General features: G+C 41.0%; 1 protein-coding gene and 1 pseudogene across 3 annotated transcripts in view; both read right to left on the reverse strand.

Annotated features, from left to right (window-relative positions):
- The window catches only part of FCHSD2 (FCH and double SH3 domains 2), a 365,756-nt gene that overhangs the window by 306,141 nt on the left and 41,893 nt on the right, over positions 1-17,722 (reverse strand). For all 3 annotated transcript variants that reach the window (XM_056116009.1, XM_056116008.1, XM_056116010.1), the window contains exon 3: positions 8,729-8,774. In XM_056116009.1, the coding sequence (XP_055971984.1) occupies positions 8,729-8,774 (46 nt within the window). The remainder of the gene's footprint in view (positions 1-8,728; positions 8,775-17,722) is intronic.
- On the reverse strand, positions 12,315-12,455 carry LOC130025646 (uncharacterized; annotated as a pseudogene).

Here is a 17,722-nt window from a genome sequence, read left to right on the forward strand (position 1 = left end):
AATGCCGACTGGTCCAGCCTTTTTGGGAAAAAAATATGAGCATTCCTTAAAAAAATAGAAACCAAGCTTTCATATGACCCTGCAATACCATTTCTGGGAATATATCCCAAGGGTACAAAAAAGCACAGTAGAAATGACATCTGCACCTGTATATTCATTGCAACACTGTTCAAAATAGTCAGAATCTGGAAACAATCCAAGTGCCCAAGAACAGATGACTGGTTAAAAAAAAAACTTTGGTATATCTACATAATGGAATACTATGCAGCTGTTAGGAAAGATGAAATCATAAAATTTGCTTATAAGTGGATGATCCTGGAGAGTATTATGATAAGCGAAATGAGTCAGAAAAAGAGGGACAGACATAGAATGACTGCACTCACTTGTGGAATATAAAATAACATAGTATGAGACTGACACCCAAGGACAGTAGATACAAGGGCCAGGAATACTGCTGCATAGTTGGAAGCCTGCCTAATGAACTGGGGGAGAAGGCAACTGGAATATACTGAAAGGATCACTCAGTCAATGATGGTGGAGGGATCGTTTGGAATGGGAGATGTTTCGAAAGTAGATAAGGACCAAACATGATAGCCTCTCAGTATCTATATTGCAAACCATAATGCCCAAAGAGAGAGAGAGAGAGACAGAGAGAGAGTATGGGGGAAATTGTCTGCCACAGAAGCAGGGGGAGGGCTGGGTTTAGGGAACGGCAGCGGGATGGGGGGATACTGGGGACATTGGTGGTGGAAAATGCACACTACACTAATGGTGGGATGGGTGTTTGATCATCGTATGACTGGCACTCAAACATCAAACATGGAAGCTTTGTAACTGAACCTCACAGTGATTCAATACAAAAAAAATTTAAAAGGAAAACAATTAAAAATTAAAAAAAAAATAGCAATGTCCCAAAAAGAAAGCATTGGGTGAACAAATGTGTTCTAGACTCAAGAAAATGAATGGCCTGTTAATGGGTGTGAGGAAGCTACTTGCTTCACAGGGATTTTTCTTACAAGCCTGTTACATGACAAAACTGTTAGTTCCTCAGTCTCAACTGACACCACTCACTTCCTGGATTATCTAATAATATAGCAGCACTAACCCAACTGATGCCCCAATCCCCTGAACAAAAAGCACTCCATCGTTTTCACATTCCCGCACCTAGTATTCATGCCAATCAAAAGCTAAGTACCTGATTAAAAAAAAATCTCAACATTTAACATGCTGAGATTAAATCCAGTGTTAAGTGAATGGAAACACACTGACATCTAAGCATTACTAGTGAAGGCAGTTCTGCAGGAGGTGTAAATAATGTGGTCCAAAAACTCAGAAATCCGTTTGATTCCGAAATAAACCTAGAATAACAACTGGAGGTCACAAGTTGACCCATTTTTAAGAGAGTAAAAGACTCCTAACAAGCCTGATACTTCAGACAATGTTATAAGCAGTGAGGGCCATTTTTTATAAAACTTTTAAAAATATATAAAAGCTGGTCCAAGGGCCGGAGCGATGGAACAGCAGGAAGGACATTTGCCTTGCACACAGCTTACCTGGGCTTGATCCCTGGCATCCTAAAGGTTCCCCTGAGCACCGCCAGAAGTAACCCCTGAGCATCGCTGGGTGTGACCCAAAAAGAAAATAAATAAATAAAAGCTGAACTAGGGACCGGAGAGATAGTACACTGTTTTCCTTGCATGTCTGGCCAACCTAGATTTAATCTCACACACCTATACAGTAAGTCCCCTGAGCACCAACAGGAGTGATCCCAGAATACAGACCCAAGAGAAAGCTCTTGCAGATCTAGGTGTGGCCCAGAAAAAAAAGCAAACAAACAAAAAAAATTGCTCCATTATTATATTTCAACACTTGGAGAGGACAAAGACCCTTCCATTCTACATCTGCTCTAACTCAAGATGATCTTTTGTCATCCTGATCACTCCACCCCTTGGTCCTAATTTTATACTTCAGAGTTACAGGAAACTGGGATTCAATTCACATACACACACAGGAATTCTAAACTGCAGGATACAGAATATCTGTTGTTACTTCAAGGGGCTGGATTGGTAATTTAGAGGGTAGGGTGCCTTGCAAGCTGCCTGCTGACCCAAGTTTGATCTCCAGCATCCCATAAGGTCCCCCAAGCCTACCAGGAGTGATCCCTGAGCACTGCTGGGTATGGTCCCCAGCCCCTTCAAAAATGGGAAAAGAAAATCTCTTGTGCCTTCATTAATTTTCCCAAACAGCATGATTTCTGGTCCCACCACAAGCAATGGTCATCTTCTTACAACATACAAATGCCCTTCACTTTCTAATGTCTTTTTCAAAGGTGCCCAGCACTAGATATTTCTTGTGTGGTACGGTGGGGAATGAGGAGAGGGGCTGCCAGGGACTGTCACCAGGAATGCACATACTTGGAAGTGTGCATTCCACTAAAGCATATTCCGTGTCCTACAACTCCATTACCAGGAGGGCAAAGAGTGGAAGATTCCAAGAAAGTGAGTTTACTTTACTTACACATCTGTAAAACGGAGGTAACAGTGATAGTCCCCAAAGGTATACTGGGGAGACATGCAGAGTGTTTGTATCAGCCCCCAATGCAAAACACCTCAATATAAGTCGTTTAGTCTGCAGTATAGAAAAACTTAAAGAATCTTGGACAAAAACTAAAGCTAATGAATGTGGAGACAAGACAGAGGAATTTTTTTTTTATTTTAAAGCACTGGTTCGAATCACTAGTTGGAGAAGGGAACTCAAATTTCAATGAGTAAGATCATCAGGTAAAGAACAGAAAAACAGAAAAGGAAGATGTGCACCCCTGTCCTATGCACATTAACATGTAAAAAAGTTCAGAACCATAGTTTGGATTTGCCTCTCTATAAACAAAGGAAAGGAGGGAAAGAATGGCAGCAGAATAAGCCACGAATTTCACCCTCTCAAGTGTGCTAAGAAGTAGCCATGGGGGGCGGGGGGGCAACACTTTACCAGGAAAATCATGTGCCTAAATTTCCTGACATTTACTAACAGCTATCATTTCTTCTTTTAATAAAGTTGTTAAAACTTTAAAAATAAAACTCTAGGAAGTATTCCCAGGGAAGAAAAAGTAGCTTCCCCCAAATGTATTGCTAAGCATGTCTGCAAGCTAAAACCTTAAAAAAATTTTTTCTTAAGTATGGACATGAACACAGAAGACAACTCAATTTTGCCTTGATGGACTTCTGAGGCAACAGTTCTTGTTGCTGTACAGAACAAGATCAGCAGAAGAGAAAGCTCTGAGTATTCAGTCTCCATTTCAAACAGCCTTACAAATGCTTCCTTAATAGCAATGGCCATAAAAAGCTAACTGCTTATAGCTAAATTAAGTTACATTTAAAAGCTTCCCTGCTGACGAAATTTACCAAAATATAACCCAGCCCATAAACTTAACACTAACTTATTAGGTAATATGTCTAACTCTTCATAAATGCATTTCTTGAAAGAATAAAAATAGCAAAAACTGTAGGTGCGACAGTCTGACACCACTGGCCATTCGGCCATTTGGCAGGGTGTCATGTTTGCTCTGAGTTTGTCCTCAGGCAAGGAGCCGCCCTTAAAGTCCACAATCTTTTCCTGCTTTCTCCCCAGCCACAGTAACCTTTTGTATCCTTCCTTCACTAGCAGCATTCTGCCAAAAACTACAGGAAGTGTATGACTCCAAACGCAGAGCCATTTCAGCCTGCAGAGCCCTGCAAATGATTTCACTAACACCTCGGCAGCAAGCAAACTGCAGGCGGCCAGACTTGATTTTTTTTACCCTGACACCTAAGTCCGGTCAGGGATTCTTATGTGGCTTCTGTGTTTTAAGAGATATACATATTTGTAGAAATAGATACGCAACACATGTATGACTTCTGAAGAATTTCCAGGATAAATCAGAAAATTTGCTTTTAAAACATTAATAGTCTTGTAGGAAACAAAGTACACGCAACTGGGAAAATTTCAGAGTACAAATCTCCTCAAGAATAAATAAAGTTCTGCAACATTATTTTCTTTCTTCTGACAGCCCCCCTAAAAATACATTACAGGGCTGGAGCAATAGTACAGTGGACAGGGGCACTTGCCTTGCATGTGGGTGACCTGGGTTCGATCCCCAGCATCACATATGGCTACGAGCCTGCTCAAGCAAGAATGCACATTCCTGGCACATATAAAGTCCGGGGTCAATCCCCAGCACTGCCTGACTCCACCCCATAAACCCAACACTGGGTGTGGTCCACATAACAGTAGCAAAATAAAATAAAAAGATTAAAAAGCAAAACAGGACAGTAAAGTCTACCTTATACATGAATAAAGAGAGGAAAGCATTTTCCTATCTGTAAGGGAATCTGGTCTCCAGAATCCGGCCTGGGAGAAGAGGCATGAACAGCCTTCACTCTCATATGGAAAAATGAAGGGGAAAAGAGATAAGAAGTAATTGTCCCAGTATCATTAATGTGATGTATTTCTGCCTGAAAAATTCCTTCCATTGAATTGGTGCCTCATTTCCTGTCTATAACTGAATAATGTGTCCTTGGTGGCTACAGTCTCATGAGTACATAAGAAGCAACCAGAAATGTAGATCCTACACACACACACACATACACACACACGCGCACACTGGCACAGCCAACAGGATATAACATTATACATGATGTGTGTAACAGTGATACAAAGAGGGGTTTTTTTGCAGTATATTCTTCCTTCTTTTATAGACATATAAGAGGAAGGCACCATCACAAGTATCTTTCCCTCAAGGTCCTCTTCTAACTTTTCTTTAACAATGAAATATCTAGACAGGGAAAGTAAGGGTAGAGGGATAAGAGAGAGACCTAGCTATTAACAAGACACATTTTTTCAAGATTTTAAATCCTCAAAGCAGGACCATCTAATCACTGACAACATTGCACAACTCCTGTCAGCACACATAAGAAACTGGTGGTTTGTTCAACTGGCTTAAGGATCCAATCCTTCCATATTTCCATCAACAAACATTTTAAGGACCATCTGACTGCTTAAAAACCTTCTGTTGACACTTCTGAGATCAAGAAACCTCCCGCATGAAAACTTGGAAGGAGGTGTTAACAAAGGAGAAAAAATTCTGGAAGCCATAGTAGGGTACCGTTAAGAAATGTCTCAATGCTAATATACTTAGTACGGAAGTAATGCAGTGGAAAAGCCAGTAAATGAAAGACTGGATCAAAAAGATATTCAGAAAAGTCAGACTCTGGAAATAAAGATGTTTTAAAGAAACCTTAACCAGCTTATTACACTGATATTTTACTTTCCAAATATAGCCAAGGGATGGATGAAAATTTTAATACTTCTAATTAATTCTAGAAGCACTCTTCCAAAATATGTAAGCAAATAATAAAGCACAGTTTCATAATGTGCTTTTAAGACATTTAATTGGGAGTTTTTGTAAAACACAATACCAAAGTTCTCCTAAAAGGGACCTGTTCCCCCAATTTTAATAAAATCTCCTCATGGTAGCAAAACACAAAAATAAATACTGTCCTATACTGTTGTAAGGAACAGAATTATTTTTTGCTGCATATTCATCAGTATTACCAAAATCTTTAAAATGGACAAACATTCTGAGCCAGAAAAATTTTAAGCTATAGGAACTGGTACAAGGAAAAATTAGAACTGTATGCAAAGTAATTTTTTTTATTAGTGAAGCACCATGGGGTACAGTTGTAGATTTACAAATCTTTGTGCTTGGGTTTCGGTCATACAATGATCAAATACCCATCCCTCCACCAGTGCCCATTTTCCAGCAAAGTAATTTAACAATATTATTTATATAAAAAATTTTTAAATGGAAGCGAATTATTTTACATCAGTTAAAAGATGGTACCAACCATAGTTAGGGCCAGAGACAGAGCACAGTGGTAGAGCTTTACATGCAAGAGGCTTTGCGTTCAATCCCCAGCACCCAAAAAACAAAAAGTGAAACTAAATTGGGGCTGGAGCCAAATTATAGCGGGCAATGTGTTTGCCTTGCACATGGCAGACCTGGGTTCTATCCCTGGCAGAGACCAACACCAGCAGTGATCCCCCAAGAAAAGAGCCTGAGTACTGCTGGGCGTGGTCCAAAAACAAATCTAATTAAAGGTAATTATCCCAAATTATAATTATTTCAAAGTATATCTATTATTTCAGACAATATGGGGGGAAAACAGCTCATAAAATGCTGATAACTAAAAAAGAGATACACTGAAATTTTTTATTATTTTTTCCTTTTTTGTACACGTGGTATTATTTCCTTATTTTTTTTTTAATTTTTTATTAGTGAAACACCATGAGGTATAGTTGTAAACTTATATATTTTTGTGCTTGGGTTTCAGTTATACGATGATCACTCCACCAGTGCCCATTCTCCACCACATGGAATTTTTTAAACTCTGAATTTTAAGTAGATTTACTCAACATATTTATATTAAACACATTATCTGAAACAGTATTAATAATAAATCATCTCTCCAAGATGGAGGGAACATATCTATTTTATTTCCACAATCTTCTCCCAAAAAATCATCTTACCCTTCTGCTATAACCATACAAAAGAAAGTCTGCATCTCTTTAAAATCAATTCAGGGGCGCAGAGGGATGGTTCAGTAGCAAAAAGCCCTTGCCTTGAGAGCAGGATGCCCTGATGGGATCCTTGGTGCTGCCCCCTGGCACAAGCACAGCCCCAACACTACTGTCGGGGGGGCCCCCAGGGTCAAAGTGCTGTGACCTCCACCCAGGTATGTGCACACACCCCAACTGAAACTGTGTGAGCCAGGTGTGTGACCCCTGGGTGGGCACCACACCTACGGAAGAGCAAGTCCTGGCAAGCACCTATGGAAGCAAAGCGCCACAAGAAAAGGATGAACCTGGCAAGTATCACAGCCAACACATCCACCCCCGACACCACAAAGCAACAGCAGAAAGGGGGTGGGGAGGAGGGCAGTCAACCTATTTATTAAAATCTTAAATTAAGTTATAGAAGACAACCCCATAAAAATGTCCACTTCGTATTAAATTTTAAGAGCAAGTCATGTGGGTGTTTCAGAGGCAGGGGGTGGGGACAGCCCACACTGGTGGTGCTCTGGGGCCAATCACGGCAGTGCCAGCGGGACCAGCCACTCCTGCGGGTAAAACCCAGGGCTCCCAAGAGCAACACAGACTCCGGCCTTTGGAGCTACCGCCTCGTCCCGGCCCGCAAATTATTTCAACGGAAACAGATCCATAAAAGGAATTAATCTGTAAAGGCCACAATAACTTTGTATTTAACTGGACTGTTGAAGAGTTCAAATTAGATGACACATGTAAAATGATCAATAAAGTGCCTGATACAAGGATTCAGTAAAGGTTAGCCATCAACACTTATATTTATTATATCTGCAGAGAAACCTTGGGAGGAATATTAAAATTCAAGCTATTCATGCTATAAAGCTCCTGATACATCTGAGCCCTCCACAACTAATGGCTGAATTAATAAAGTTATCAGTCTACCTACTGATAAAGGAAGACAGCAATGTCCCTGATACCCTCAAATGAAGTACTGAGTGCCACCTGGTTAACTACAATGAAACTGGGATAAAACTAAAATCAACACCAAACAAAGCATAAAAAACAATCACACCCCATTTCATTCCTTATAATACAAACACGGGCAGCTGCAGCAATCTGGTTATCATTTCCTTGGTACAGCATTTCCTAGCTGTCAAATACTTCCTTCTAAGGTTCTCCTATAGTTTATTATTGGGGGTGGGGGGAGAGGGGGGTTACTCCTGGCTCTGCAATCAGAATCACTCCTGATGGTGCTCAGGGAACCGTATGGGGTATCTCAGGGTTCCAAATCAAGTCAGCTGCGTGCAACGCAAACACCCTCCTATTATGTGACCTCTCTCTGGCTCTGGCTCACCTATATTTTAGATTTTAGTCACAAATACCTCTCCTTTAATTTTGGGAGATGAAATCAATTTTAGATTCTACTCTACAAAGAAAGTAATTGCTTGTAAGGCAAAAAATTCCAAATTTTATTAAACTTTTTGTATATGAATAGCTATTATTTCTTATATATCGGCAAAATGATTCATCAACACTAACCTTTTCTTGGCACATTTTTCTATCTGAGAGCAAATAAAACAAAAGAAGGAAATGCTTAAATTTCCCTGAGAAATAGCTCTATGCAACTCAATGAAAGTATATTATTCTCTATCAACAAAGAATGAGAAATAAATGTCTGATAGAACAAAAATAAACTTTCATAAACCTGCACAAGATATGACATATGAGGTAGACTGACTACATATATTTGTAAAATGTACTCTTTACTATTTGTACTTATTTTTCATAAATATTGTGATTCCTGTCTTTAATCATCAGGTTCTCTAACTTCTCTGCGGTAAGGAGCCTCCTCAAGACTGAAATGGAGTTTAAGGGAGACCAAAATGAGATGATGAAAATAAGGAGCCTGGCAGGTATGTTAAGGATTCTCTCCAATAATCATATCTGCCCTCAAATTACAGAGAACATATAGGGGCTGGGGATGTAGCTCAGTGGGTAGAGCCCTTGCCCATTCCTTAAAAGTGGGAAGGCACGTGTTCCCTCACACACACACACACACACAGACACACACACAGACACACACACACACACACACACACACACACACAGAGGAAGTATACCGCGAGTGGGGGATCTTCATTTCCAAGCTTACCTGTGCATATTCTCTTTCAATAGCAGCCTTCTTCTGACTGAATGTCCTAAAAACACAAATAAAACTTCATTATGAAAAGTATTACAATAATTCTATGTCAACTTACCCACAAACCTCTAAATACTGACAAACTGTGCTGAGGGAACAGATACTATTTCACTCATTATGTGGCCAGGACTGCTGAATGCTAACATGATAGACTCTGAAGGCAGACGACCTACACTCAAATCCTAGACTCCCACACTGACCAGCAATGTGACCTTCATCAAGTCATCTAGTTTCTCCTTGGGCAAACGGGGGTAGTAAAAGTTTACTGAATTAGAAATATAAAGTGCTCACTATATTGCCTAGCCAATGGTAAGAGCTACATAAGTGTTAGCTACTGTTTTTAAAATGACTATACATTGTGCACCAAAACTGCATGTTGAACTTAACCATCCCAGAGAGCAGACCACAGGAAACAAGGAGAAAATCTCACTTCGATCAGTTCTTCAATACGAAAATGCAGTCAAATCATTTCCATCCTTCAGTTTTTTTACATGAATTAGTAAGTTTAGTAACTTACTACATCACTATATGTAGCATGTCATGAAAACACTTTCCAAGCACAGTTTATATTTCATAGATCTAAAGTAAACACTTTTTATACTTTCATTATTTATTATGCTGCTATTCATCTTTTGGCATACTGACCAATTGGCAGTATTTTTCTTTTATCTGAGCAGGGCATAAAACAACTGTGTACCTTACAATCAATAGGCAAAGCAAAAAATCAATGAAATAGGAGCCAGAGAGATAAATAGTACAGCAGGTAGAGCATTTGCTTTGCACGCAGTCAACCCAGGATCAATCCCTGGCATCCATATGGTCCCCAAGCCCCCCCATGGGTGAGCCCTCACTGCCAGGTGTGCCCTCCCCACAAAAAATGTTACGGTATACTACAGTTTCAAATATTTCTAAAATGTTTGTGTATGTTGAAGTATGATAGTCAGAATACATCCTGGTTACAATAATCCCTCAAATGAAAAATTATGCAAATACCTACAGGAGTATCTTTAGAGATCACTGTAACTGGCTTATATAATCAATAGTACACCTTTAAAGGGCAGTCTTGTTTGTGTTCTGTAAATTTACAACACACGTGCATGCACGTGTGTGTGTGTGTGTATGTGTGTGTTTCAATATATCTGAAGAGAAACTTACATTCAATGAACTATCTTTTTTTTTTTTTTTGAGGGTCAGGGGAGTTGGGTCACACCCTATGATGTTCAGGCGTTACTCCTGGCTCTGGATTCAAGAATTACTCCTGGTTGTTCTTGGGGCACCCTATGGGATACCAGGGAATATAAGCCTAGGTCGGCCCATATGCAAGGCAAATGCCTACCCACTGAGCTATCATTCTGGCCTCCAATGAATCATTTTGAAGTCTAACTCAACAGCATTCACAATGTATGTGACCTCCACCATCTTTACATACTCTAAAACTTGTTAAGAGACTGGAGTGATAGCACAGCGGGTAGGGAGTTTGCCTTGCACACGGCTGACCTGAGTTCGATTCCCAGCATCCCATTTGGTACCCCGAGCACTGCCAGGAGTAATTCCTGAGTGCAGAGACAGGAGTAACCCCTGTGCATCGGCAGGTGTGACCCAAAAAGAAAAAAAAAATAAAACACCTTGTTAGTGTCTCTATACTCATTAATCATTAAGTAAGTAATCATCTACTCACACACTCTGTCTCCTTGCAACAACTATTCAAATTTATCTCTAAAGGTTTGCTTATGCTGGGTATTTCATATAGAAAAAAGCGTATGATCACATGTGGCCTCTAATGTCTGGCTTCTTTTACTTAGTCTGTATTTAAGGCTCATGCCATCTGTAGCATGTACGAATACTTCATTTCCTCAGAACTAAGTAATATCCCACTGCATGGATATAGACCTGTGTGACTTTATAACCTAAGTAGGTTCTAACAAATGCAACATTCAATGGTTTTCACTGCTATGCAAACAATGTATGTTACTCTTCAAACAGTACTTCATATCACTGTCAAGAAATGCACGAGAGCATCTTGGGCATGAAGGTGGCATATCCATGACTTCTTATTGCTCCTGGAGTACACTAGCGTACACTAGCATGTGTGCTACAACAACACTAGACAACAGTAATTTGGGAATTACATCAGATGGATGGTTGGTCATTGGCCAAAACATCTTTATACCACATATAACTGAACTGCAGAAGCTTAATCGGTCATTCACTGACAGACATTTACATTCCTTCCGTGTCTTCACTACTATGAAAAAGGCTGCTATAAACATTCATTTGTAAGTTTCTATGTAGAGGTATTTTAAGTTGTCTAGAAACAGAATTTCTAGGTCATATGGTAATTCTATTTTTAAAGTTCAAGAAGTGTCAAAGTTTTCCATAACAGCTGCACCATTTTATATTTCTACTGCACATTTAAAAAATTAAGTTAAATTAAACAAACTTCTCAAAATAAACCATATTTTATTCGTTCACATGACTCCTATACGGCTCTAAAAAGAATATGGTGTAAGAAGTATGGAAAGACAAACATAATTGTCTCATGCAATTAACCAGACAAACTGGTTATCATGGCCCAGATATTGTATGGGTACTAATGATATTGCAATGAGTAAGACTGATATCAAGTAACAATAACAGATTGTAAACAAATCATTACATGAAGACTTATTTAAATGACAGATCGTATGTATAAGTACTACAAAGGAAGTCACATTTTTAGCATTCCTAAAAGTTTATAGACAATATCTAAAGCAAGATCTCACTTTAATGTTAAATGTAGGTACCTGCAGATACAAATATCTGGAAAATACATAAAGAGGAAGGAAACTCAAAGAATTATTTGCCAAGGGCGCAGAGGAATAGCATAGTGACTTAGAGCAGCTGCCTTGCAAACATGAGGTCCCAAGTTTAAAAGCCCAGAGACCCACATGATTCAAGCGTAAGCTTCGTATTTCTGCAGCCTGAGTCTCATGGTGCCATTGTGCTTGGCTATACCACAGCATATTTTAAGAGGAGTGAATATTTCTGCCTGGTGATTGTGCAAAAGAAATTCAGGTCACTCCTTCTGTAATAACAAAGTCAAAGGCATTTGCGCACCATAAAAAGGGGTGCTGGACTGAAGATTTAAACCACTGGGAAGAACACACACTGTAGGAGGCCCAGATCTCATCTCCGGCACTGCATGGTTCCCTGAGCACTATCAGGAGACACTCCTGAGCACATAGCTGAAGGTATCACCCACTCCCCAGTATCTTGGGGCGTGGCCCCAAAGCAGCAAACAAAAAAAAGGTGGTGCTCAATATCCATCAGAAAAGGGTATATAAGGCACTGGTAGAACTTTACAAGAAAAAAACAACTGACCTCATCAAAAACAGGGGAGAAGAAATGAACAGACACTTCCAAAGAAGAAATGCAAGGGCTAGAGCGATGATACAGCAGATAGGGCACGTGCCTTGCACAAGGCCAACCTGGATTCAATGCCCAGCTTTCCATATGGTCCCCTGAGTACTGCCAAGAGTAACTCTCTCTTTTTTTTTTTTAATATGCCCCAAGCATGAAACAGCTCTTGCCACCAACACAGCCACCAAGCTAGGATACACAAAGGACTAACTGCTTTTCCCCTGACAGATATAAGAGCAACACCACCAATGAGAAGTCTCTTTGCTTATTGCCAGGGGTTAGGAATAACTCTGGAGTGCAGAGCCAGGACTAACCCCTGAACATCACCGGGTGTGGAAGAGAAGAAGAAAGAAGGAGAAAGGAGGAGGGAGGAGGGAGGAAGAATGGGAGAAGGAAGGAGGGAGAAAGAGGAGGAGGAGCAGCAGCAGCAGAAGAAATACAAATAGCCAAAGGGCGCATGATAAAAATACTCTACATTGCTAATCATCAGGAAGATGCAAATCAAAACAACAATAAGGTATCATCTCACACCAGAGGCTGGCACACATCAAAAAGGACAACGAGTGCTGGCGCAGATGTTGGGAGAAAGGGACTCTCGTTCATTATTGGTGGGAATGACAACTTGTCCTGCGTTTTTGGAAAACAAAGTGGACATTCCTTAAAAATGTAGAAACTGAACTTCCATATGACCCACCAATACCATTTCTGGGATTTTGCACAGCAAAATGCTATCTGCACTATGTACACTGCAGCACTATTCACAACAGCCAGAATGTGGAAACAACCCGAGTGCCTGAGAACAGATGACTGGATAAAGAAACTATGGTACATCTACACAATGGAATACTATGCAACTATTAGGAAAAATGAAGTCATGAAATTTGCTTATAAATGGATGGACAGGCTGGTGGGGGGGGTGGGGGGAGGGAAACTGGGGTCATTGGTGGGAAATGTACACTGGTTTAGGGACAGGTGTTGGAACACTGTATGACTGAGAACCTCATGAACAGCTTTGTAACTGTGAATCTCTTGGTGGCTCAATAAGAAAAAATTAATAATTTTTTAAAATTTTAAGGCGGTGCTACTGTCAACAAACACTGCAACTAAAGAAAGCGGCAGACCCCTGGCCCAGAAGCAGATGCCCTAGTGAGCATGTGTGAGAGCAGGAGGATTTTAAGGAGTGCAACTCTTAGTGCACATGGCAGCTGAGTGAGCTGGCACCGAAACCTGGAGTGTGGCCTCACCCAGTGAGCACCACGGCTGAGGAGTGTGAGCATCACAGTCAAACACATGTGCAACCCCCAGGGCATCGCTGCAAAGGGAAGGAGGAGGGGAAAAGAAGTACATAAACACATCGACCATTGAATGCCTTTTTAAAAAGGCGTCTGGGGGATGGCGAAGGAAGCGGTTCATTACAAGTGACTTAAGAACAGTGGTGGGGGGTCGTTAGCACTTTGGCACTGGTGGAGGTGTGATATCATGGCGCACTACAAGCACATATGTTAACACTCCTGCTAACCAGCTGTAGCATGCACCAATACTCCATTCCTTAATAACTAAATAATAATAGTTACAATATTTATAAATACTTCATTTCATTACAACTAAATATTACAACTAAATAATAATATCCCACTGCAATGGCATAGTCCTCTATTGTTTTATAACCTATGTAGATTCTAAGAAATGCATCATTCAAAGCTCCTCACTACTTTGTCAACAATTTGTGTTAACAGCAATGAAACAGAAGAATCGGGCTGGGGATGTAGTCCAGAGGTTACAGTACTTGCCATGCACGTGTGAGGGCCTGAGTTCAACCCCTACCACCACCCCACCCAGAAAGAACAAGTGCCATATTTTTTGTTCCTAAGAAAAAGGGGTCTGGTCTTAACTCTGATTCTTGCTGTCACTCTAGCCTCGGAAAAAAACAAAACACACAAACCAAAAAAAAAAAAAAACAACAACAACAACAACAAAAAAACCAATATCTCTTCTTTACCAGACTAAAAACCTAAGTTCCTTTAACGTAACAGAAGAGACTGCTGCTAAACAGGGCTTCAGTGCTAGTGTGACTTCATTCCAGTACTCCCCCTTTCACACTCCAGGACCCAGTTAAATTACTTATAAAGGACTGGGGGGGTCTCACATTTCCACACTCCAGCAAATGCGGTCTTTGATGCATGGATGCCCTTTCTCCATTATTGGACCTAAGTCTTCCTCATCCTTCAAAATTCGGGTTAAGCACAAACCTCCACTGAGAAGCCTTCCTGAGTCCCCACTCGAGACTGAGATGGTCCTCCCCTGAAGTTCTCCAGCATCCTAAAATGTAGAATCTGCTCCAGGTACCATAATCATCTGTGAACGTGACTGCGGGGCTCCTGGAATGCAACATGCGTGCTTGCATATATGCAAATAACACAGTACCTAAATGGTGCAAAAGGTCAATAAATGTTTCTGAATGGATGGAAGGAAGGACGGGTGGATGGATGGATAGATGAAAAACTATAGAATCAGGGCTCAGACTCTTTGTAAGTTTGTATTAAATAGCTCAGTAAAGTAGTTCCTGAGTGATTTCCGGTCAGCAGGTCACAGATTCAGCACAAAGGCCAGAGGACGACACAACACTGGCTCTGCTCTGCTCTGCTCAGGCCTGACAGCACCAGCGGTCACTTCGGCAAGCTGGCAGTGGTTCGGGCTTCCAGAGGTGCCGTCAGCACTGCTCAGGATGTAGTCCTGGGAAGTGAACCCAGGTATCTCCCAGAACACAATCAAGATTGTTCGGTTTTAGACCACATCTGGCAGTGCTCAGGATTTCCTCCTGGATCAAGGATCCAGTGATCACTGCTCAAGGTCACTCCCAGCAGTGAGCAGGAACCGTGTGTGGTGCCAGAAACTGGACTGGGTATGGAGCCAGGGTTAATGGCATGCAAGGCAAACATCTTACCCCTTGTACTATACTAACTCTCTGACCCACAATCTACATTATTGGGGGAGAGGGGTCATTTTGTTTCTGAGCTTGGTCATGGACAATATGAAGTAAGACAACTATTCCATGTGATTCAGTTTTAAAAATTAAACAGTTTTTAAAACTCTCCGGTTTGGGTGCCACACTCCAAGTGAATGTACAGTAAAGAGTTAACCTTGCCCAGAGAGGGCTCTGGTTCTACCCTGGGCTTCTGGTAGCTAATCTCTAACCTGTGCAATGCCATACCTGATAAGACTGATTCTCTTCACCTAGGGAACTGGGCCGTGCCGGACAGTCTATGATGACAGCAGTAAGATTTATAGCAGTAGGGGTGGAAGAGGAGCCTATGAGATCAACTCAACTTCTGTAGTGGTACGTCAGTCATATCTGACTGACGAGCCCGCGTTTCTTGGCTGCTCTTGTACTTGCCTTCCTAGTAATATATCATAATCCTGAAGAAATTTTCAGGATGATCTGTGAGTTTGTCAAGTGAATTATCAAATCCAAAGGGGATCATGGGATCTCTGATCTTACAAGTAATGACAGAAAGAAGTCAAAGAGACTTCCCAACTCATAATTAGTGCCAGAAGTACAAACTATTGGGCTAGAAGAACAACTGAGTGAGTAAGGTATGTGTCTCATACCCAGCCGACCTGGACTCAATCCCTGGCACTCAATTACGGAGTGGACACCACCAGGGGTGATCCCTGAGTGCAGAGCCAGTAGTAAGCCCTGAGTATCACTAAGTGTGGCCCAAAAACCAAAAGAAAAAAGGAAAGAAGGAAGGAGGGAAGGAGGGAGGGAGGGTGGGAGGAAGGGAAGAAAGAGAGAGAGAGAGAGAGAGAGAGAGAGAGAGAGAGAGAGAGAGAACGGTCTGTCTTGGTGACTCCCTAACTCTGTTGCAAGGATAAAGAGAACATCTAAGAATGATTTGCTTTTGTTTTTTTGACACACCCTATGATGTCCAGGGGTTACTCCTGATTCTGAAATCAGGAAGTCCCTCCTGGCAGTGCTCAGGGAAACTATATGGGATGTCAAGGATTGATCCCTGGTCAGCTACTTTTAAGTCAAATCCCCTATCAGCTGTGCTGTTTCTCCAACCATTACATCTAAGAATGTTTGAATTAGTAACGATGCTAATAAGACAGGATATCAGTAACCCATTATGATGAAGGTTAAAAATAAACAAATACAACACTGTCACTGTCACTGTCCTCCCGTTGTTCATCGATTTGCTCGAGCGGGCCCAGTAACATTGTGAGACTTGTTGTTACTGTGTTTTGGCATATCGAATACGCCACGAGGAGCTTGCCAGGCTCTGCTGTGTGGGTGAGATACTCTTGGTAGCTTGCCAGGTTCTCCAAGGGGCAGAGGAATCGAACTCAGGTAAGCCAGGTTGGCTGCATGCAAGGCAAACGCCCTGGTCACTGTGCTATCACTCCAGCCCAAATACAACACAATGGCTTAAATTTTAAAAACTAAAAATTCTAAGTACCTATAAAGATACTGAACAACAAAACATGCTGGTAGGAATACAAAATGGCACAACCACTTGCAGGGGGTAAGGGGAGGAAATCTGGTATTTCTTATATAACTAAATATACATCTACCCTGACAACAGCAATTCTAACACTTGGCATTTACCAAGTAATCTAAAAACAGATGTTCACACATTTCTAGAAGCCTGGGATACAGCCCTGCAACAGACACATGCCTTGAATGTCTGAGGACCCAGGTCTGATAACCAGAAGTACACACATATACATACACAAAATTATAGCCCATTTATTATTCATAGCCCAAGGCAGGTATCCACCAGGGATATAAACAGTGATAAGATTCTTATGATGGTATATCATTTAGTAATAAAAATGAACTACAAGATGTAAGTAAAGTAAAGTAAAGGGAACTACAAGATGAGAACTACATTTTTACTCTACTAGTTTACTTGTTATCTTACAAATGAAATATAACTAATAATAGAATAATAAATTAATAAAATTATAGAATAATAAAATAATAAAAAGAAAAACACTGTCCTCCCATTGTTCATCGATTTGCTCGAGTGGACCCAGTAACATCTCCATCGTGAGACTTGTTGTTACTGTGTTTGGCATATCGAATAGTCACGGGTAGCTTGCCAGGCTTTGCCATGCGGGCGAGATGCTCTCGGTAGCTTGCTGGGCTCTCCAAGAGGGGCGGAGGAATCGAACCCGGCTCGGCCGGGCTGGCTGCATGCAAGGCAAACGCCCTACCACTGTGCTATCGCTCTAGTCCAATAAAATAATAGAATGATAAAATTAATTTTTTTGTTTGGAAGGGGAGTTTGGGTCACAGCTGGAGATGACTGGGGCTTACTCCTGGCGATGCTCAGGGGACCATATGTGCTGCTAGAGATCAAACCTCTAGAGTTGGTTACATGCATGGCAAATACCTTAACCCCTGTACTATCTCACCAGACCTAAGTGATTTTTTAGTACGAGCAGAAAACTGGAGAAAGGGAGTAAGTACACTGACTCTTCCAGAAAGAAACATTTACAATTTCACTCAGGAACATGATGACTGTTTTAAGAGGTATCATT

Source organism: Sorex fumeus, unplaced genomic scaffold (genome assembly GCF_029834395.1).
Source record: "Sorex fumeus unplaced genomic scaffold, SorFum_2.1 ptg000030l, whole genome shotgun sequence".
Lineage (NCBI taxonomy): Eukaryota > Metazoa > Chordata > Mammalia > Eulipotyphla > Soricidae > Sorex > Sorex fumeus.